The sequence below is a fragment of the Talpa europaea genome, assembly GCF_964194135.1.
Source record: "Talpa europaea genome assembly, chromosome: 9".
NCBI classification, from domain to species: Eukaryota; Metazoa; Chordata; class Mammalia; order Eulipotyphla; family Talpidae; genus Talpa; species Talpa europaea.
The window spans coordinates 38,362,503-38,385,818 of NC_140076.1; the positions used below are offsets into that span (position 1 = coordinate 38,362,503).

Below are 23,316 nucleotides of genomic sequence, written 5' to 3' on the forward strand. Positions count from 1 at the left end.
TAGGAAAGGCCTTCCATGACACACCCCATATCTCTTCAACCACCAATACCTCCTATGCCTATTACCTCATTATTTTCCTCTAGCATGAACTATATAATATACATGTGTTGCCATTTTGCTTCTTTGTTACTTGTCTATCTCTTCCCTCCCCCACCCCACACACACTAGAATTGAGCTCCATGAGCAAGTCCCAGTGTAGGTACTCAAAAAGTATTTCTGCATCAATGAGAAATAAATTGATCTTGGATGCTCCTTATCTCCACCTCCCTTTCTTTCTCCATTTAGTCCCCAAATGTTAGTGTTTTACAACTTCATCATAAGTGCTTAGTTTTTATTTTCATTCCATTCACTTTTATAGATCAAGTTTAAGGATTCATCAGTAATACAAGATTCATTAGGCCCCTGCACCAATGTTGATACAAGAGGCTGTATGATGTTCTTTAGAAATACACAAAATGTACAAAATTGAGATATACATTCCAGAGCAGAAAGCTGATATGTACATGGCTTGTGTAACCATGTGCTTTGGGTTACAGCTCACCATGGCATCTAGATCCAACATGACAGCCCCGATCTGTCTAGTGGAAAATGAGAAACAGCAGCTGAGGGTAAATCGAGAAGCACTGAGGATTCTGGAGAAGATCTCGGAGCCCGTGGTAGTGGTGGCCATTGCAGGGCTGTATCGCACAGGAAAGTCCTACCTAATGAACCGCCTGGCAGGACAGAACCATGGTGAGTGCTGTTCCGGGGCAGGGGACACATGCTGGTTCAGCAGTGAGGACAGAGGCTGATGTGGCACCTCCTTTAGGTTCATTTTAGGAAAAAATAGCACTTCCCACTGAAGAACACTAATTATCATTGCTACATTTATAACTTCAACCCCATCTGCCCCAAATCTCCCTTTACCAAACTTTAACAAAGAATACCTCATTAATTTAATTTCAATTGCTCTTATCTGGCTCAGTAGCTCAGGCCAGTAAGTATTCCCTTACTTGTTCCAACATAAATTTTGCTCTAAATTAGGTCATATCAAAAATATTGCTCAATAGGACTTCATTTTAAAAATGGATGGATGAAGGAGAGTTAGTAGAAACCCAGTATAGTCCATATAAATGAGGCTATGTTAAAGCATTTTTGCATCATTTTATAGCAAAATTTGATCAGTTATATCCTTTTTTGTTCTCTACTTGGTGTTACCTAATGTGCAAGCTATAACATATAGAGAGGGTTGCATAAAACATATACATATATGATAAATTTAGTAAATATAAACTGACAAGCTCTATAATCATTGTCCACATGTAAAAATAAAACATCAATAAAATACTAGAGTTCATCAATGCTTATAATTTCATGGTGCATTCTCTCACTCTTCAATTTTTATAGTTTTATAATCTGAGTATGTTCTCAGAAATAGCCTAAACTCTATATAAAGGGAATTATACTTCTGGTATTCCTGCTTCCATTGCTCAACAAGAAGTTTATATAAAGTCCTTAGAGTTTGTCATAGGTATATATTATTTATTTACCCAATTATACTATACTAGTGTCCAAAAACACCACAATTTATGTATCCATTTGTTGTTGATGAACATTGGTATTATTCTAGTTTTTATGAATGGTGCTGTATTCTTGTATTTGTGTTTGTGATATTCCCAGAAGTAGAACTGTTGGTTCATAGAATATATATACTTTCAGCCATGCTAGATATTAAAAGATAGCTTTTCAAACTTTATATGCAATTTATATGCTTATTGGATAACAGCAATTGAGAATTATGCACATCTTCAAAAAAAAACAACTGGGAAAAAAGGCTGTTTAACTATTGCTGATTTTGTGACTATTTATATGCATTATATAGTTATTGGTCTTCTACAGTTATTGGCCTCATTCTGTATAGTTTGAAATTATCCCTATATTTACCTACTACTAGCATTTCTTTCTTTTTCTTTTAAAAGATTTATTTATTTATGCATACAAGAACTGGAGTACAGGCCAGAATTTCAGGAGGTGAGAGGAATCACCAGAGACAGAGTGGGGAGCAAAACAGGCAGATTGACTGAAATACACTGCTGAGGGGAGCAGCGGGCGAGACAGGAGAGGTCTGCTGTGCCATGTGGGTAGCTCCCTGACCAGGGATCGAACTCGTGCTGCAGTAGTTGAGGATAGCTTCATAGTGTGGTGCTTAATCCCTTGTGCCACCAGGGAGGCCCTTCTAGCATTTCTTATTTCAAGAATTCTATTCTAACTTGTTACCTCTTTTGGTACTTGCTATTTTTTAAGCTCCAAAAGAGGAGGGGTGTAGGTGGGAACAGAGCATGGAGGGCCTGCACTATGGTGAGAACTATGGATGCCTTGATAGTTGTCGTGGTTAGTATCATACATCTGAAGAACTGTGTGAAATAGAACCTCCAAATCATATGCAGTATATGCCATGTTACCTCAACTAAAAAAAAAAACCCAATTTCTAAAAATGTTTAAAATAAACTAGATTACATAATTCACTAATGTGACATGTGAGTCAGTGATGTGTGAGATGAACCAGGAATATAAACTCCTTCTTGAGAATTTCCTTAATAAGCTTGTCCTTGCTGAAACAGTACCAATTTTCCTCTCAATCAGGGATCAATTATCTGCCCTTCTCTTTCTCTATTTGGTATTTTCTACTGTGCAAGCTATAACATATAGACAGGGTTGCATAAAACATACATATATAATAAATTTAGTCAATGTAACCTAAAAGCTACATATTACAAGTTTAACTAATGTAACCCATGGACATCCTGGACTATCTATTACCTGATTATCTATTATCAGTAACAACACTTTATCCCCTTTCATTTCAGGTTTCCCTCTGGGCTCCACAGTGCAGTCTGAAACCAAGGGCATCTGGATGTGGTGTGTGCCCCACCCCTCCAAGCCAAAGCACACCCTGGTCCTTCTGGACACTGAGGGCCTGGGGGATGTGGAAAAGGTAAGGCACAGAATCTTCTTTGCTCTCAATACCCTATTTATATTTCACTTTGTCACCTCAATTCAGTTTTATGACATGATATTTTGAACAATGAGGTTAAATTCTATTTTGAATTTGTTTCCTTTAAAGATTAGTACTTTACTTATTAGGACTAGACCTTCTCATTTTTAATACTACATTGAATGATACTAGTCAAAAAGTGACCTGGTTGCTGAACTGAGGCTTTTGTGTTATGTTACTTAAGGAAGTACACTGTACTTAAGGAATTACAGTATTAAGTACAGTGAAGGAAAGAACACCCAGAGTCTAGTATTGGGAGAATAGAAATAAGCAGGTTATCAGTACTGGATACCATAGATATAAAAATGAAGAACAAAATGTAATGATTCAGGATATGGGAAACACCTGGAGGAAGCTATAACCTATGGGTCAATAGACATTTAAAAAAATTTTTTTAAAGATTTATTTATTTTTATTTTTTAATTTAAATTTTATTTTTTATATTCAACATACAATTACAACCCCCTTATTTTGACCCCAAGCCCTCTTTTTCCCACCCCCCACCCACCATAGAATGTCTCTGGTTCATAGTTGTTTGTTGATTTTGATATTTTCTTTCTTATAGTTATTCTTTTTCCTGGTCCCTTATTTAAGTTTTCTAGATTCCTGCTATGAGTGAGACCATCCGGTATTTTTCTTTTTCTTTCTGGCTTATTTCGCTGTGCATGATCCCTTCCAGCTCCATCCATGTTGCTGCAAATTGCATGTGTTTATATTTTTTGAATGCTGAGTAATATTCCATGGTGTATATGTACCACATCTTCTTGACCCAGCCATCTATTTTTGGGCATTTGGGTTGTTTCCAAAGCTTAGCTATTGTAAATAGTGCTGCTATAAACATAGGGGTGCATGTTTCTGTGTCCTTTGGGTAAATAACTAGGAGAGGAATTGCTGGATCATATGGAAGCTCTATGTTTAGTAGGTCCAGAAATCTCCACACAGCTCTCCATAGTGGTTGGACCAGTTTGCACTCCCACCAACAGTGCAGGAGAGTTCCTTTTTCTCCACCACCTCGCCAACATTTGTTGTTGCTAGTTTTTTTAATATGTGCCATTCTCACTGGTGTAAGATGGTATCTCATGGTAGTTTTGATTTGCATTTCCCTGATGACAAGTGATGTTGAACATTTTTTCATATGCCTGTTGGCCATTTGCATTTCCCTTCAGAGAAGTTTCTTTTTAGCTCTTCTGCCCATTTTTTGGCTGGATTATTTTCTTTGTTGTTGTTGAGTCTCATCAGCTCTTTGCAGATTTTATGATCAGTCCTTTATCATTAGTGTTGGGTGCAAAAATGTTCTCCCAGTTGGTGGGGTTTCTCTTTATTTTTGTTATTGTCTCTTTAGCTGTGCAGAAGCTCTTTAATTTGATGTACTCCCAGCTGTTTATCTTTGCCTTCACTATCACTGCTTTGGGTCATGTGTCTGTAAAGATGTCTTTGATGTGCATATCACATAGTGTTTCGCCTATATTTCCTTCTATGTATTTTATGGTTTCAGGTCTTATGTCTAGTTCTTTAATCCATTTTGGTTTTTGTGCATGGTGTTAGGTAGTAGTCAAGCTTCATTCTTTTGCATGTAGCGACCCAGTTTCCCAGCACCATTTATTGAACAGACTTTCTTTGCTCCAATGCACATTCTTTGCTCCTTTGTCAAAGATTAGTTGACCATAACTCTGTGGGTTTATTTCTGGATTTTCTATTCTATTCCATTGGGTGTGTGTCTGTTCTTGTTCCAAACCATGCAGTTTTGATGATTATGGCTTTGTAGTATAGTTTGAAGAAGTCTGGGAGTGCATCCATTCCCTTCTTTTTTTTTTTTTTTTCAGGAAAGCGTTGGCTATTCAAGGTTTTTGGTGATACCATTTGAATTTCATCAATAATTGTTCTATATCTTCGAAGAATGACATTGACATTTTTATTGGAATAGCATTGAATCTGTGTATTGCTTTTGGTAGGATGGCCATTTTAATAATGTTTATTCTTCCAATCCATGAGCAAGGGATGTCTTTCCATTTCTTTGTGTCTTCTTCTATTTCTTTTAACAGTGTTTTATAATTTTCTTTGTATAGGTCCTTTACCTCTTTTGTTAGATTTATTCCCAAGTATTTGATTTTTTTTTGTTTCGATAATTAAAGGGATGGTTTTTTTGATTTCTTCTTCTTCAGATTTATTGTTTGTGTATAGGAAGGCTACTGACTTTTGTGTGTTGATTTTGTATACTGCCACTTTACTGAACTGAGTGATGAGTTGAATTAGTTTTTCTGTGGAGTTTTTGGGGTTCTCTATGTATATTATCATATCATCTGCAAATAGTGATAGTTTGACTTCTTCTTTTCCTATTTGGATTCCTTGTATGTCTTTCTCTTGTCTTATTGCTCTGGCTAGGACTTCCGGTATTATATTGAAAAGTAGTGGTGAGAGTGGACATCCTTGTCTTGTTCCAGATCTTAATGGAAATGCTTTCAGCTTTTCACCATTGAGAATGATACTGGCTGTTGGCTTGTCATATATGGCCTTTATGATGTTGAGGTATGTTCCTTGTATCCCGAGAATTTCAAGGGCTTTTATCATGAATGGGTGTTGCACTTTGTTGAAACCTTTCTCGGCATCTATTGATATAATCATATTTTTTTTATCTTTCTTTTTGTTGATATGTTGGATAACGTTGATTGATTTTCGGATGTTGAACCGTCCTTGTGTCCCCGGAATGAATCCTACTTGGTTGTGGTGATTATCTTATGGATACATTGTTGGATTCTGATAGCTAAAATTTTATTGAGGATTTTTGCATCAGTGTTCATTAGGGAGATTGGCCTGTAGTTTTCTTTTTTTGTGTTGTCCTTGTTCAGTTTTGGTATTAGTGTAATGTTGGCTTCGTAGAACGTGTTTGGTATTATCCCTTCCTTCTCAAATTTTTGGAAGAGTTTGTGAAGGATAGGCACTAATTCTTTTCTGAATGTTGGTAGAATTCATTTGTAAATCCATCAGGTCCTGGGCTTTTGTTTTTGGGGAGGTTTTTGATTACCATTTCAATTTCGCTGCTTGTAATTGGTCTGTTTAAGTGTTCTATTTCTTCTTTATCTAGCTTTGGGTGATAGAGTTGTAGGAATTTGTCCATCTCCTCTGGATTGTTGAACTTGTTTCCATATAACTGTTCATAGTAGTTACTGATTATTCTTTTGATTTCTGCTGTGTCCGTTGTGATTTCTCCTCTTTCATTTATGATCCTGTTTATTTGTGCTTTCTCCTTTTTTCCCTTTGTGAGCCTGGCTAGGGGTTTGTCTATTTTATTTATTTTTTTGAAGAACCAGCTCTTGGTTTCATTGATCTTTTGGATTGTTTTTTTAGTTTTGATCTCATTTATTTCTGCTTTGGTTTTTATTATTTCTTTTCTTCTACTGGTTTTGGGTTTTTTTTTTGTTGTTGTTGTTGTTCTATTTCTATATCTCTGAGCTTCGAAATTAGGTTATTTCTTTGAATTCTTTCTTGTTTCTTGATGTGAGCCTCTATTGCTATATATTTTCCTCTTATTAGTGCTTTTGCTGCATCCCATTCATTTAGGAAATTGGTGTCCTCCTTGTCATTCATTTCAAAGAATTTTTTAATTTCTTCTTTGATCTCCTCATTAGTCCAGTGGTCTTCCAGTTGTGTGGTTTTCAATCTCCATGAGGCAGGAGAGTTCTTTGCCTTCTTTTTATGGTTTATTTGTAGTTTGATGCCTTCGTGGTTAGAAAAGATGGTTGGTATGATTTCAATCTTGGTGTATCTGTTGATGTTTGTCTTGTGTCCCAGTATGTGATCGATCCTGTAAGATGATGTGTGCACTTGAGAAAAATGTGTACTCAGATTTTTTTGGGGTTTGGTGTTCTATAGATGTCTGTTAAACCCAAGCACTCTAGATCCTTATTTAGAGCTTTAGTGTCTTTACTTATTTTTTGTCTCATTGATCTATCCATTGTTGATAGTGGTGTGTTGAAGTCTCCCACTACGTATGTGTTTTCTCTGATGTCTGTTTTCAAAGATGACAATAGTTGTCTGATACATTTTGATGCTCCTTTATTTGGTGAATATATGTTAATGAGTGTTATTTCTTCTTGAAGTATTGCCCCCTTGATCATAATGTAGTGACCATTGGGGTCTCTTTTTACCTTTTTGATTTTGAAATCTGTTTTATCTGATATAAGTATAGCTGTTCCTGCTTTCCTTTTTGGTCCATTAGCTTGTAGGATTGTTTTCCATCCTTTAACTTTGAGGCTATTTTTATTTTTTGTAGCTAAATGTGTTTCCTGGAGACAAAAAAAGGTTGGGTTTTGTTTCTTAATCCAGTCTGCAACTCTGTGTCTTTCCATTGAAGAGTTTAGTCCATTTATATTTAGAGTTAATATTGATATGTTAGTATCTGTATTTGCCATTGTGTTTGTCTTTCCTTTGATTTGATTTGATTTATTTATTCTTTTAATAACTTTTTTTTTGGCCTTCTTTCATTGTTATTTGTCCCTCTGAGGTTCTGGCTTTAGGACTCCTTGTAGTATTTTTTGGAGTGGGGGTTTAGTCGTAATGAAATTCCAGAGTTTTTATTTGTCTGGGAAGGTCCTTATTCTTTTTTCATAGAGGAAGGAGAGCTTTGCGGGATAGAGTATTTTTGGTTGGCATTTGTTTTCTTGGAGTCTATTGACTATGTCCCTCCACTCTCTCCTTGCCTGTAGTGTTTCTTTGTCGTGGAAGTTTGGTGTTCTTCTTGCTTCTTGTATATCAATTTTCAGCTCCTTCTTCACATTTGGGAAGTTCTCTTCAATTATCTCCTTGAATATTTTCTCTGTTCCTGCATATCTCTCCTCTCCTTCTGGGATTCCTATAACTCTTATATTTCCTTTCCTCATGGAGTCAGATAGTTCCCAAAGTCTTTCTTCGGTCTTTTTCCTTTTTACTTCTCTGTCCTTTTTTTGTTTTGGTTCTTTTTACTTCTGTGTCTTCAAAGTACTTAAACGTTCTTCCATTTCATCTATTCTGCTTTCATTGCTTTTCCCAGAGTTCTTTAGCTCCTCCAATAATTCTTTGATCTCCTGCATTTCTTTCATTTCCCTCTTTAGGGACTCAATTTCATTCTTCTCATCGTTGATTATTTTTCCCTTATTATTGTTTTCCTTATGACTTCTGTCAGTTTTTTAATCATGGCAATTTTAAATTCTCTTTCTGGAAGGCTCAGAAGTTCTTCCAAGTTACTCTCATTGCAGTCTGGTGGGTGGTTTTCTTTTTGTGGTGTGCCTTTTTCCTGAGGAGTTGCTGGGTTGCGTGTAGTTTTTCTACTCCCTACTGCCTGTTTTCTAATTTGCTGTATGTCTTGGGACAGTGTGTTGCTGGTACGGGCCAGCATCTTTTTGGTTTGCTCTTTGTGGGGTTCAGGAACTGGCGGTCTAAATGAGTCAAATACTATTATGCCAGAAGTCTAATGAGGCAGTGGTACTTTGAGTATGTCAATTGTCACTGTCCCAGAATATTTCCTCCTTCTGTGTTTAATTACAAAGGTGTGTTTTGAAGTCCCACTAACTTCCCTGGAGGTGGGGCAGCTGGATTGCACTCTGGGTTCCAAATCACTGGATCCCTCTCTGGTTTCCAACTTCCTGTCAGGCTGGACCAGGCTTGTGGGGGCCTTCAGCTCACCTCTGACTGCACAGGGAACTTTTTCCCTCTGGTTCCACAGGGAGCCTTCTGCCAGTTTCAAGCAGTCTTTATTGAAGAAAGGTCCCTGTTCTAAAGTGGCTATGCAGAGACACACTCCCCTGCACACCCGGTCTGCCCTGGTGGTGGGTGCCCGCTCCCCTCTGGGCTCACACTGCTGGCCAGAAGGGGCCTGGTGTGGGTGAACTTCCCAGCTTACCTCTGGCTCCTCTGGGAGCCTTCTGCTGGTTTCAAGCAGTCTTTACTGAAGAACGGTCCCTATTCTAAAATGGCGATTCGGTGACAGGCACACTCTTCCGCGCACCTGGTCTGCCCCGGCTGTGGGTGCCCGCTCCCCCTCTGGGCTCGGACTGCTGGTCAGAAGGGGCCTGGCTTGGGCGAACTTTCCAGCTCACCACTGACTCCTCTGGGAACCTTCTGCCTGTTTCAAGCAATCTTTATTGAAGAAAGGTCCCTGTTCTATGGGGTGTTGGTGATTTTTTTTCCTGGTCGCTAGGTGGCACCAGAGATCTCTCTTAGTGTCCTTGGAGAGCTGGTTTTTTTTTTTACCCCGTGGGACAGGGGAACAGAGTGGGAGTGGTGGGGAAAGCCTCAACGGCTTTGGGGTGCTGTGTTTGCCTTGTGCCCCACCGTCGTGGGGATCCCACGCCCCAAATTTCATGCCCCGGGTCTCAGTTCCAAAGCCTGGACGCGGGCTGTAGCCCAGTTCAGTGTCCGCCCAAATGGCGCCTTTTGCACCTCACTCGCTCCCGTGTCCAGGCGCCTGGTTTCTGATTACTCAGTGAGGGACATTCACCTCAGTGAGGGCCTCCGCGCGTCTCCCCGCAAGCCTAGGTCGCAGGCGCGGGGACCTGGGCAGCCGTGATCTGCGTATCCTTTTCAAGTGCACCTCTTTTCTGCACAAGCATACTGGCTGGCCTGGGGCTGTGTGTAGGTCTCCAGGAGTCTCTGTTTTTCTCAATGGCACCTGGAGCCGTTCACTCACCTCCGCGGCGAATCCTGCAGGGTTCTCCACAGCTCCAGTTCAAGGGGTGTGGTGGCTGAAATAGTTCCTTTCCACTCACAGTCCCACTTGATGCGTAGTTTGTTCTTGTTGGTCGTCTCAGTTTGTTATTTTTTCCTCCTTTCTGGTGGTCGGAGAGTGCCAACCCTGTGGGGGGGGGAGGGGAGCAGGGTTCTGCGCTTTCCTCCCTTCTAGTCCTCTTTTATGGCAACTTTCTCCTTCGGGTAGTTTGCTGTAGTTGCCCGTTTATCTTCCGTGTCCCAGTTCTCACCGGGACCTGCTGCTTTTCCTCCCTATTAACTTTTTTTTAATGGGAGATCTTACTCGCAGCGTTTCCTCACCACCATGTTGATCCGCACCCCCAATAGACTGTTTTTAGTTAAGATGTGTGTAAGGGGTTTGGGAGTTGGGAATTAATGGGATTGAGAATAGGAACCATGAAAATAGGAGATCTTGAAATAGTCTATAAAAATAATCCCCAGAAAAGCTTCAGCTATGACAGGACTACTTATTAGGTTTTAGTACAATTCTCTGAGTTTTGAAGATGAATTCCTCACTGCTTATATAAAAACATGAATAGACCCACCAAAAATATGATAAATGGAATAATTGTGATGTTTTGTTTTTAGTCTGAGCTCCATACAATTTTTTTTTTTCGTATTTATGTAAGTCAGATTTGGAATTGGAAGTAGCAACAGTGGCTCCCAGACTTCCATTTCTAACAAAAAAAGAGTGAGGATATAAATTTAGATATTCTGAATTTAAATATTTCAGCATAAAATACTCAATAATTACCTCAATATAAACTTACAATGATCTACTGATTCTGAAGACATTGTGGTTTCATAAACCTTCTTTGTATCTAATTGCATTTACCAATGTACCAAAACACATGGAATTGTCGTTAATAACATCAGAGCCATTGCTGTCCTTGCAACTTGCAGTGCATTTGAGAATTATCTGATTCTATGACAAGTCACACATAACAGTCCCAAATCCCACTACAGCATTTCATCTACTACCACACAAATAACCAACCACAGTCAAATAAAAACTTTGTAATACCTTATGTCTGCACTCCCACAATTCCAATTGTCTTTTATTGGTCCCTCTACCTCATGGTTCATTAATCTCCACAATTCTACATACTGTCAATGCTTAACCCATGCTGTTCCCAATGTAATGCTATCATAGTCTACTTAGACATGAACACTTCTTACTCTGGATTAACAGAATACATTTTCTAGTTTGTTGGAAGTCCCCTTTTGTCTTGAAAATGTGGTCATTATGGTTTCCTTTCCATACTGCCCTATATATCTGTTCTCCAGGAAGACACCTTCTTGAGGCAGGAATTTTATGTTCACATAAATAAATTCAGCATCTGATATTTTGTTGATATATAGTCAGAAGTGTTAACTTCATTTAATTGAAAAATTGTGTCCCAATAGAGCCAATGATTAAAAAAAATATTGCATAAGCATCATGCTTACTTCTATGTCTAGTCATTGTCTTAAATATCTGACACACACTGATAGTGTCATTCATTGCTGAAGTTAATTGCAAAAGTATCTCAGGCCATGAGAGGAAAAAAATGTAAATTCCAAAATTGAGGTTTTCATTTAGGATTGATTTCAAAATTTATGATTTTTTACACCACTATTCAGCAACAATACAAATGATGTAGTAAGTGAGGAAATGATTGGTGAAAGAAGAGTAAGCTCTTACACCCCTTAATGTAATGACTTTCTAGGGTGACCCTAAGAATGACTCGTGGATCTTCACACTGGCCGTGCTTCTCAGCAGCATGTTTGTCTACAACAGCATTGGGACCATCAACAACCAGGCCCTGGAGCAGCTGCAGTATCCTTCATGGGGCAAGACTACCTTGTATTATCAAGTGTGTGGAAATAGCAGTAACACTATTTTTTCTTTCCCGTAAGTCAGTTCTCCTGGAGAATTGAGAAAAGGGAGAGGAGGGCAAATAGAAATGTTTCTAAAACTGGCTTGGGAGTGAGATCTGAAAGTTTTGTCGAAAGGCCCTTTTCTTTCCTTAGCTAAATCCCAGCTACGTGACTGAACTAGCAGACCTCATCAGGACAAAATCCTCTCCCAGATCTGATGAAAGAAATGACTCAGCTGAGTTTGTGAGTTTCTTTCCAGACTTTGTTTGGGCTGTCCGTGATTTCACACTGGAGCTGGAGTTAGATGGTCACCCCATCACTGAAGATGAGTACCTGGAGAATGCCTTGAAGTTGATTAAAGGTATAGAGAATGTCCCGGTTGATGGAAGGTTCGGTGGAGGTAGGATGAACTATGCCCAGTCATTCAACAGTTGAGATGAATTCTTTACTTGACTTTGGATTGAAATTTATGATATTGGTTATTGGTATATGATTGGTGGGTATGGAGTCAATCATCCTGACTGGAAAAACAGCAGTGATCAGAGTTTAAGCCAAACAATGAATTTTAGAATCCATTATTGGACCAAATGATTTGAGAAAAATTGATACCTTGAAAGTTCATACTTATAATGAGTGCTCAAACTTTCTAAGGCCTACATATCTTTCTTACTTATTCAGTTTAAGTGTTCCTCCACTTCTATTTAGAGAATAAATGTCCATTATATTAGAAATAGATAAATCCAAAAGCACAATGATATAAAATTACCAAACTTTTGAAATATATTTCATGCAGTTTATTTTATTAGCTTACATAGTTACATATAAAATAGTTTTATACACTTGAAGTTTCCCAAAAAGCATTGATCTAGCCCTCCAGTGAGACAGTCCAAACCTTTCCTTTTTGGCTTCTCATAACAACACTCTCTTTATTCTGTAGCTTCACACCTTGTGTAGTAACATTAATGTAAGTATTCATTACTAAGGTTATACGTAGCAGAGATGATACTATACGATACGTAAAATCAATATCCATTTTGATTTACTTAATCACTCATTCTTTCAACAAATATTTATTTGATAGTTGATACATATCCAGAATCCCTCTGGATGACATTATCAAGTTCAATATAATATGACATAGAGAACTGGTGAGGCCTCCAAATTGCAAGGCTTAACCTTAGTCTTTGGTGCTGTCTGCTAACAGAAATTCTATACCTATCCCATGTACAGTTCTGATTTTATAATGGTTTTCTCTCCTGTTTATCAAATGTCCCTTACATGACATTTTCCCAGTTATATAGCACATACCTTAACGATGCCCATACTTTACTTTAGAAACAATATCTCAAGGCTAACAAGTATCAGAAAAATATTTCTGAAAACTTTTGCATTAAACCATCATTCAACAAACATGTGATAAAAGCTCAATCACTGCATAGCATCAAGTACTAAAGAAAATGCTCATAAGTTTATTCATTTGGGATGGAGACCTCCCTCCCAACTTCATTCTTGGTTCTGTATGAAGTAAAGATTCTCCATCCATTCTCTGGATGGATCCCTGGAATGAAAGTCTTCAGCCCCCAGCTTGAAAGCATCATTCACTGATTATTCTTTTTCTACTTATGAAGGTGAAATTCCCAAAATGCAAAATTCCAACCTGCCTAGAGAGTGTATCAGGAAGTTCTTTCCAAAACGGAAGTGCTTTGTCTTTGACCGACCTACAAGTGACAAAAAACTGTTACACCACTTGGAGAAAGTGTTGGAAAATCAACTGGATTTGAATTTCCAAGAGCAATCCCGAAAATTCTGTTCCTATATCTTCACACATGCAGAAGTCAAGACCCTAAGGCAGGGGATCACTGTGACTGGAAACGGTGAGTCTATTGTCACAACATGTCTCTGTGGCTCAGTGTGTGTGATGAAACATTGCTCCTTAGGCTTGTTGGCACTTTTGAGTCTTGTTCTATGTAGAGTAAGGCAGATGTTAATGTTACACATAGAAATGCATGTTCCTTCATTAAAATATCCATGGGAAAGTGTTTATTGAGCTCTCCTTTGTCTCATGAAACTAACACAGTAACCACATAAGCACTGGCTGCTGTTAAGAATAGAAATCTGCATGCAGATGAGTTGATGTGAAAGTGTTTATTGGTGAGGAGACACAAATGTTCTGTGAATTTACAGCAGTTAGGAAATAAATAAGAGGACATGAGGCTCTGAAAGCTCATTGAGTGTTTGAGAAACTGTTTAAATATGATCTTACCTCTTGAGCTGGATCATGAATAGGCCACCTGGGCAGAAACACCGTATCTTGTGTTCAGATGGACATGTGCCTGAGGGAGGAGTGTGGCACTGGCCTGAAATTCATAATGATTTTTTTTAATAAGGGTGCCCTTATTTTCATATGGAAAGAGTGCCAATAAATTATGTACTTCACTTAGCTGGAAAATAAGCTCTTTTTCATTTTATTTCTGTGGCTAAACTTTTCCTGAAAAAGTTTGACTATGTAGGTTGATATAGGTTGATATCATTGACTTATGATTGGAAAATGATGAATTAGAAAACTGTAATGGAGAGAGTAAAAGATACAAAGTGACATCATAGGGTATTGATTCATTGAAGATAAAAGAAGAGAATACAATGATGAGGACAAGGTTGAAGTGAAGCAAAGATGAAAATGAAGTTGTTTCAATGAACTTTTTTTGATTTTTAGAATGTTGGTCTCCAAATGTAGTAAATTCCTTTTATTCCCTAAATATCATGACATTCAGGGTTGGGGACTCTAGTTGAGACCTACGTGGATGCCATCAACAGTGGAAATATACCTTGTTTAGAGAATGCAGTGACAACTCTGGCCCAGCTTAAGAACACAGAGGCTGTACAGAAGGCAGCCGACCACTACAGACAGCAGATGGCCCAGAAAGTGCGGTTCCCCACAGACACACTCCAGGAGATGTTAGACTTGCATGCAGCTTGTGAGAAGGAGGCCATTGCAGTCTTTATGGAGCATTCCTTCAAGGATGACAAGTGGGAGTTCCAGAAAATGCTTATGGTAATAAATCTTAGCCTTCATTTGCCCTTTTTTTTTTTTGTTTCCAGAATGATGTCTAGATTCACCCTGCTCAGCCCTATGGTTCGTGTGCTCTCATTGAAGAACGAACTTGATACAATCCTTCCTTTTTCTAAAAGATTGTGTCTTTTTTTCCTATTATAACAAAACTGGTTACCATGAGCTTAACATCAAAAAGACTGTATCAGCACTTCGCTCATGTAGAAGTAAAAGGCAAGTTTCAAATGGGGTTATTTACCATATGGAGGCCCTGGGAACCAACCCTCTTTTTTTAATCTACCAAGAGCACATGCCATCCTCCTTGTGTTTATAAATTTTACATGACTACCTTCTCTGCCCCAACCTACAGAAAATGCTTTTTAAGGATTTAAATGATTAGGTAATGACCATGTGGTACTCTCTTTCTCTTAAAATCCACTATCTTTACATATCCTACTAACAGGATTAATATTCACAGTCCCAGAGAACATGCAGGGTGTGCACATCAGAGAGGAGACTATTGGGGGTCAAATTAGTTCCTCTTAGCAAGGGCACCTTTACTCTCAAAGTTTGCTACTCACTTTCCCTCTGACCATTCGGCCAATCACAAATATCACTTCGTTCATATAGAAGAGGGGATTGAAATTATAACTAGACAAACAAGTTTTGTTCCTAATATTTATGCACACAAGCACTCACTGAAAGAACGTAAGAGAGATTCAGAACTCTGTTCAGATACCACTTAACACACTAATGAGCAGTTGATATGCTATGTATATTATGTGTATCAAACCACTCCAAGTAGAGAAGAAAGTCTACTTCCCGTCATCCAATAACTTCCATTATTCATTGCTGATGGATGGAGCATTGTTAATTCCACAATCTAAAATGAGCCATTGATAATACTATATTGCATATTTAAAGTGCTGGGGGATAGATCATAAAAGATTTCAGTAAAAGGAAAAAATTCACAACTATGTAAGATGAAAAATGTTAACTAGAGTTATGTTGTGAACATCATGCAATGTTGGCAAATATCAAATTATTAAGTTGAAAAATGAAACTAATAAAATATTTTATATCAACTAAGAAAATAATTTGTATTGGCAGTTCATGACTTCCAACCCCATCATTTCAGAGACAATGACCTCAGCCCATAGGAAATGACCTCAGCCCATAGGGACTTTAAACAAGTTATGAAGAGAATTGATCAGACCCGGGGCTAATACAAGTCTCCTGACTCCTGGTCATTTCGTGTTTCATCCACTCTTAGGTCACAAGATTCCTTCTTCCAGAAGGATCCCTGATGGACGTTACCTCCTAACAACTTCTTTTTTTTTTGGATTTCTCCATTTTCCACTGGCAGGAAACCACAGAGAAAGAGAAGGAGAATTTCTTGCTGCAGAATGAAGATGCATCTCTCAAATATTGCCAGGCTGAGCTTAGGAAGATTTCAGAGTCCTTGAAGGAGAGCATTTCCAGAGGAAGATTCTCTGTGCCTGGAGGACACAGTCTCTACTTAGAAGCAAAGAACAAAATTGAGCAGGACTATGAGCTGGTGCCCAGGAAAGGAGTTAAGGTGAGGAAAAGCCAGAGCTGAGAAGAGCAAAATGGAGTAGTAGGGTCTAAGACTATAGCATTATTTGCATAGATAAAGGAAAATAGAGAGGTAGCTCATTGTAGCTTTTATATCCATATTATTTAGATTTTCTTCAATAAAATGCAAATATTTCTTCCCAAATACAAGATTTATTATCAGGAATCTAGATGAGAAAGACCATTCCTTTCACTTAGCAAACAGTGTAACTCTTTTTGAGCTGCATATGGAAAATATATAATGAAAGAAACAAAAAATGTTCTCAAGAAGTTTAGTCTTTCCAGAAAGGGACAAATACATAGTCCATAGTTGAGATAATGGTTATCACAAAGGTGTACACTGAGGGGATGTTAATAGTGATTTTCGTGATGGTGACTGATGAATGACATATTTAGAGCACTCACTTCCTAAATCCAGATCTGGATTATCAGCTGAATCTTTTGATAATGTGAATTAGCTACTACTTCCAATGAACTAAGCATCCCATTACAAAATTCAGAAAAGGAATGCACTGAGAAGTTAATAGCTTGCCTGTAAATACACAGTCATCAGGTGGTGGAACTAATAGGAAAGCTCTAGTACCTGAAAGCCATTCAAATTTCAGAATGAACTTTAGGAAACTCCCCCGGAAGAAGAAGTAGGAGCTACATGTTTTAGTGTCAAAAAATGCTATCTCACAAAGAAAGCATGCACAAGCATCCCATCAGCAGGGAAAAAATGCACAGACACTACAAACAATTGACACGTTGTTTTTGTAGAACAGGATGTAAATATGGTTGTCTTTGACCTGGGAGAGGTGTGGGCGGCATGCTTGAAAGAAGAAATAAGGGGGTTGCAATTGCATGGGGAATATAAAAATAAAATTTAAAAAATAATGAAAAAAAAAATAAATTGTGAGCTGCTCTAGCTGGTATTTACTTTGTGGCCAGTGAAAGAAAAGAACCAGTGTGGATCTTCAAATGGATGAAGAATTTACAGGATATTATTTATAGTTTCACTGAACAATACTTTCCCTAATAAGCGAACAGTCTGCCTGACTAAGCCTTTCTCTCTGTTATTTCCTCAGGCAAAGGAGGTCCTCCAGAGCTTCCTGAAGTCACAGGCACCAATAGAGGAATCCATCCTGCAGGCAGACAAAGCCCTAACTGATGGGGAGAAGGCCATAGCAGGTATGGGGCAGAGAGGGAAGGTCCTGCAGTGCACTGACACAGGTGAAAGCAAAACTTTCCTGAAACAACCAGCATCCTCTATTTCTATGGGGAAAATGATACCTGTGAAATAAACCAGATGTGTGTTGTTGCTCCTGCAACCAACAGTGCCTTCCCATCACATTCTGACACATTCTCCATGTGTGACTACTAGGTGGTTTTAGAGATTTCCCTGACATTTTATAGACTATTAATATATATAGAATATATGGTAATATACTACGGAACTATTAAAGTCTATTAGCTCAGAAGGGTGCAGCTCTGCATTACTGTTATTTTCTTCCCCTGCAAAAACCATTGTGGAACAGCTGAGCGGGCCAAGAAGGAGGCAGCTGAGCAGGAACAGGAGCTCCTAAAAAAGAGAGAGAAGGAACAACAGGAAATAATAGAGGCTCAAGAGAAAACTTTCAAGGAAAACATTGAACAACTGAAAGAGAAGATGGAGAGAGAAAAAGAAGAACAACTTAGAGAGCAGGAAAAGATGCTGGATCATAAGCTGAAGGTATGTCTTCATGGCCTGAGCAGTGACTGAGGGCATAACTATGATTCCTCAGTAGGAAGAGAACAAAAAATTGAACTAAAATCATGGCCTAGAAGTAAATCCAAGACACATTTATTACCTGAAATATCAAATAAACCTGGATCGTGTGAAGCCTTAAATGTATAAGATTCAACACCTCCAGTGGCATTTCATTTTGCAGAATACACAAAAACACATGTTGTTTAGATTATTATAAGATCAGATTCTGATCCCAAAGTCAATAGGACAGTAGTCTTAGAGCCCTTAATGATACATAAAACCACAAAGAAACATGAAATAGATCCATTTGGTCTTGAAAGTATCAGATTTATGGTTGATATAAAATAGGAGATGCTGAAAACACTAAAATTGGGTCAATTATATTCCAAATTGCCTAATTCATTCCCTAGAGATAAGAATCTATAGAATGTGCATGAATAAGCCAGGAGGGCATTCTTAGAAGCATTCTTTGTCTACAACCTGGAATGCATTAACTGTGTTCTATAGAGAGCCAGCACTTCCCATTATTTGTTATGTCTGTTCTCATACCACCTCAGTGGAATCAAGAGATACTCAGAATTACATCTATATCCCCCTCCAAAGTGCACTCATAGGATTTGAACACATTGCTGGCATAGTGGTCAGGCCTGGCTCAGCCCCAACACATCCCACTGCAGTGATTGCTTTCAGGGGTCATAGGGAGATACAAACCATGGATACTTCCACTTTGCAGGTCCAAACATAGGGATATATTTTACAAACTCATCAAAAAGCACCTATGGTAGTTGGAAGTAGCAGGACATACTTAGCTGCTGAAATTGTTAAATAGAAAATACTGATAATTGGGTATTTTCAACAGGAGACTCTCTTCTTTTTTACAGATGCAAGAAGAACTACTTACTGAAGGATTCCAAAAGAAATATGAGGAGATGAAAAAAGAGGCAAATAATCTGAGAGAAGCTATTCAAGAAACTAGATCCAAAGGAATCCTTGATGGCCTCCTTGATGCTTGTAGTATATTGACTGCAGTAGTGCCCGGGCCTTTTAAGGTCATTGCTGCAGGCCTGTCTGCTTTGGGCACATTTATGAAATCTTGGTTGAAAAGAAAAAAGTTATTACCATAGTATATCAGGGGTTGACATCTTTAAAACAACATTCGTTTTGACTGAATTAATATAAGTTAATGGGAAACAAAATAGAATATAATGACTCAATAAGAGAAATGTTTCCCTCAAATGAAAAAGACAAATAATAAGATGAAGAAATCATCTGTAACCTACAGTATAGGCATGGAGATAATGTCTGTAAGCTATAATGAGATTATATCATCGGTGAGGAATTATTAGGAAAAAATTAAACTTTACAGATTATTAAAGATAGTCAAAGTAAAATTAGGAGTTGACTGTATCATCTGTCGAATATCACCTGGACAACTTTTCATAGTAGACCAGATTGGCACATTGGGAAACTGGCAGAGTCTCATATTTGCAGCAAGAGTGCAAATGGTAAAAATATGTATCTCAAAAATTGAAACGAAAACCTGTTGATTCAGCAAGTCTATATTGACCTTATAGATTTTATTTATCCAATTTGAAATAAGATAAATAGTAATGTATTTGTTGCAAGATTTTTGTAACTTTAAAAGATGAAACAACTTTAAAGTCCGTCTGTGAGTTATTGGTAGGGTAACTCTCAGTACATACTTTAAAAAGAAGACTCTACAGTCACTAACATGAAAAAGTAAAGTTAAATTTTACTGATTTTAATTTATTTAAACACAAGTAGATGCAATTTCTAACATGTGACCAGAATCAATAATCATGGATGGGGAGTTCCCACAGCAGGAGGAATAGGTGCTATACTAGGATTTCTGCTTAAGTCAGTTCCACAGAACACTCTGGTTACTACAGTAGGAAACAAAAAGTACAGATGAAAATCCTAATTTTAGCCTCTCAAAAAGCCTTGAAATTTTAGCCTCTCAAAAAGCCTAACCTATTTTCAGAATTAAGTCCTAAGATGTCGGCTGAAGTGGTTCCCAAAGTCCAGCACCACATTTTCAAGATGGTAAATTTCCAGGAAAATTTTGTTGAAAGAAAACTCAACATGTAGGAATTCATTCCAGCTGTCTAGAGCTTAAAACTCTTGGGTTAGAATGAAATGCTTGTCATTCCATAAACTGAACCTATTCTCTTGACTCAGCCTGTGCACACAGGACCCAAATTTCCTTAAACAGTGGTCTTCCTCATTCCCTACCCTCGATTTCCTGCCCTTTTCCTCCTCACCATTTCCCAACTGCCTGAGATGGGATAAAGTGTCTTCCTGTACTAACTTTGAACTACGATGGCTCTCCTATGGTGTCCTGACTAATTATGATTTAAAATCCAATTTAAAAATTTTTTTTGGATGGTTTGAACTTAATTTTGATGACTTGTTGGCGTGAAATTGTTTTCAAGTTGGACCTTTGGACTTTCTTAATCGCATGGACATTTGTCAGTAAAGTGTCATGCTGCTGAGTGATTATCGACTGGGACATACAAAAAAGTACGTCAGTATTAACGTAAGACAATGCTGGCAAAATTGTTGTCCTATCAATATGATATGCAGATGATGCTTCCATCATTAAAATTGTGAAATTGAGATGCCCTGTTTACAGCTATCTTCCTTACCTCATCACGAAAGGATATTGGATGGTTTTTGTTATCATTTATTTAACTGTTACTACCTGTCCAGCAAACAAGCACCATGTATTCCATAAGTATATGTGAATAAATATATGGGCCACTACTGTTTGGACAGGGTCTCAAAGTACCATTTCCTTTTTATATTGGCTGCTCTCTGGGTTTCTCAAAATAAAGAACTCAACTTTATGAATTCATGAAGAAGAGACTCAGAGGTAGTAAGGACATGAACGCCCTGCTGAATATGTCACCCTGTTTCTCTGAGAAACAGGTTTGGGTTCCTCAAGTTTCTTCTCCATGAAATTACCTCGCCATGAACAACAGACCCTGGCTCATAGGACAATTATGGTGATTAAAATTATAAAGCAAATCCTTCTATCACCCAAACCTCTCATTCCCACCACAATACCTCTGTCTCACAAGGTTCTGCTGAAATAGAATACTCTTTCGATTTAAGTAACAATTTAAGAAAAAAATTGTCTCCTATCAGATCTTAGAGGAAAAAACTTCATTTTTCACCTTGAATTTGACGTTAGTTGTGGCTTATATGGCCTTACTATGTTGAAGCATATCCCTTGTATTCTCATCTTTTGAGATTTTTAAATCATAAATGGATGCTTAATCTTGCCAGAACTTTTCTTGCATCTATGATCCACCATGAACATATATTGGAAATCCCCTGTAAGAACACCATATTTTCTATATCAAATACAATGCTGTAAGTAAAGAAGTTAGAGATAGTGATGAACATTGTAGTGTTCAGTTCACAGCTGGTTTCTTATCTCCATTTATACTGAAGGGTAAGAGTCAACTTACTCTCACTTCTTATCTTGCATAACTATGTATTCCGTTTCAAGGTATAAATTTTTCCATGTGAAAGGGGAAAACGTAATAGGGAAAATTTATGTACATTAAAGTGAACTATAAATGTTTCCCAAAGTGTTCACTATACTAAACAGTTATTTGTTATTGATGTTTTACTGACATGCAAATTTTGAAAAAAACCTCTATTTCACAATATATGAACTCAAAGATTTTCTCTTATTTGCCCTTACATTCTACACAATCCACAAAAACAGATTCAGCTACGCCTGGAGACAACTTCTTGGTACCTTACACATAAACAATACACATCATTCAGGAACATAAGCAGCTGATTTCTTAGCATTAATCCTATTTCAAAGCAGCACTGCTCTACTTTTTCTTTCAGTTACACTAATAATAACCTTGAAAAGCTTCCAATTGGTCTGCAGAAATAAGCGAAAGCATTTTCATGAACCGTAGAGCTAACATGTTTTTAAAACGATGTGATGAATTTGAAGAAATTTGTTACAGAAAATGTGGGTAAGCTAGATGAAAATATCGCTTTAACTTCAATATGCACTTTTAAATATGTGATTACTAAATTAACAAATGAATAAAATGTTCACTTAGGCATTTATTCTAATACACTTCAAAAGTTTATATATTCAAATGATCAGAATGGAAGGTTTCTCTCATATACTAATCACTGTATGTTTAGTGACATCATCCCATTGAGCCTGTTCTCTTTGCCAAGCTCTGTTCTAGGTGCTGGGGAAGCATCTGTGGACACAGGAGGTCCTTGCTCTCATATACATGAATTTCAGGTACTCATGAGGAAAAAATACAAATATCAAGGTGATATAGTGGAGAATAACAGAGGTTTCCGGACAGACCTCAATGAGTAGATGCCATTTTGCTGAGATTATTTGGAAGAATTTCAAACTAATACAAAGTAGTGTCAGCTTCAACAAATACCACTCATTACTATTTTTATTTCCTCCACGACTTTCCCTCTCTCTCCAATTATGTAATAGTTAATTCCATATACTTTCATCCAAAGGTATCAGCATCATATACTTTCATCCAAAAATATTTCAGATGTCTTTAACAGTAAGAACTTACCTCAAGTAAATAACCACAACATTATCAACTACAAAAACTAATTTCATAGAAACACCAAAAATCAAGATAGTGTTCAATTATCCCTCACTGTCTCTTTTCCCTAAAAGAAAATGTTTAAGAGAAGTTTAAGTTTACAATAAAATAGAGAGGAAGGAAGGTGGAGAGATTCTCATAAAATGCCTGCTCTCAGACATGCATGGTCTTCCCTGTTTTTAACATTATTAACCAAAATAGTACCTTGTTTAAAAGAACTAGACCACACATCGTAATTACCCAAAGTCCACTGTTTACTTAAAGGTTTGCTCTTGATGTTGCACATTCAGTGGGTTTGGTCAAATGCATAATCACATGTACTCTTCATCACAAAACCATACAGAATATTTTCATTGTTTCTTTCACTTATTAATATGTGTTTAAGCCTCCTTTTTGTCTTTTTGCAGGCTGATAGCTCATTACTCTTTAGCATTGAATATTCTTCCATTGTTAGGATCTAGCAAAGTTGATCTATTCATTCATCTACCAAAGAATGTCTTGGTTGCATTCAAGTTTTGTCAGCTATTAAGAAAGTGAGTTTTGTATTTTATATTATTTCCCCAAAGGAGCAAATATGGACCCTCTGTGGAGCTCTATGGATGCTCATTTCAGGAAAATAAGCCAGTCTAATGGGAAGAAGCTGTTAAAAATTACTTGAACATGTATCATGTTTGTTCACTATATACTGATT

General features: G+C 37.6%; 1 protein-coding gene across 1 annotated transcript; it reads left to right on the forward strand.

The window, feature by feature from the left end:
- Positions 1-542: 542 nt before the first annotated feature.
- LOC311176669 (guanylate-binding protein 3-like) lies at positions 543-23,086 on the forward strand (the record flags this gene model as incomplete). Its single annotated transcript, XM_084242320.1, has 11 exons — positions 543-732; positions 2,847-2,974; positions 11,464-11,573; positions 11,779-12,014; positions 13,243-13,488; positions 14,386-14,666; positions 16,030-16,242; positions 17,327-17,429; positions 17,777-17,970; positions 18,870-19,037; positions 23,033-23,086. The coding sequence occupies 11 exons, from the start codon at positions 543-545 to the stop codon at positions 23,084-23,086; spliced, it is 1,923 nt and encodes a 640-aa protein (XP_084098446.1).
- Positions 23,087-23,316: the final 230 nt, after the last annotated feature.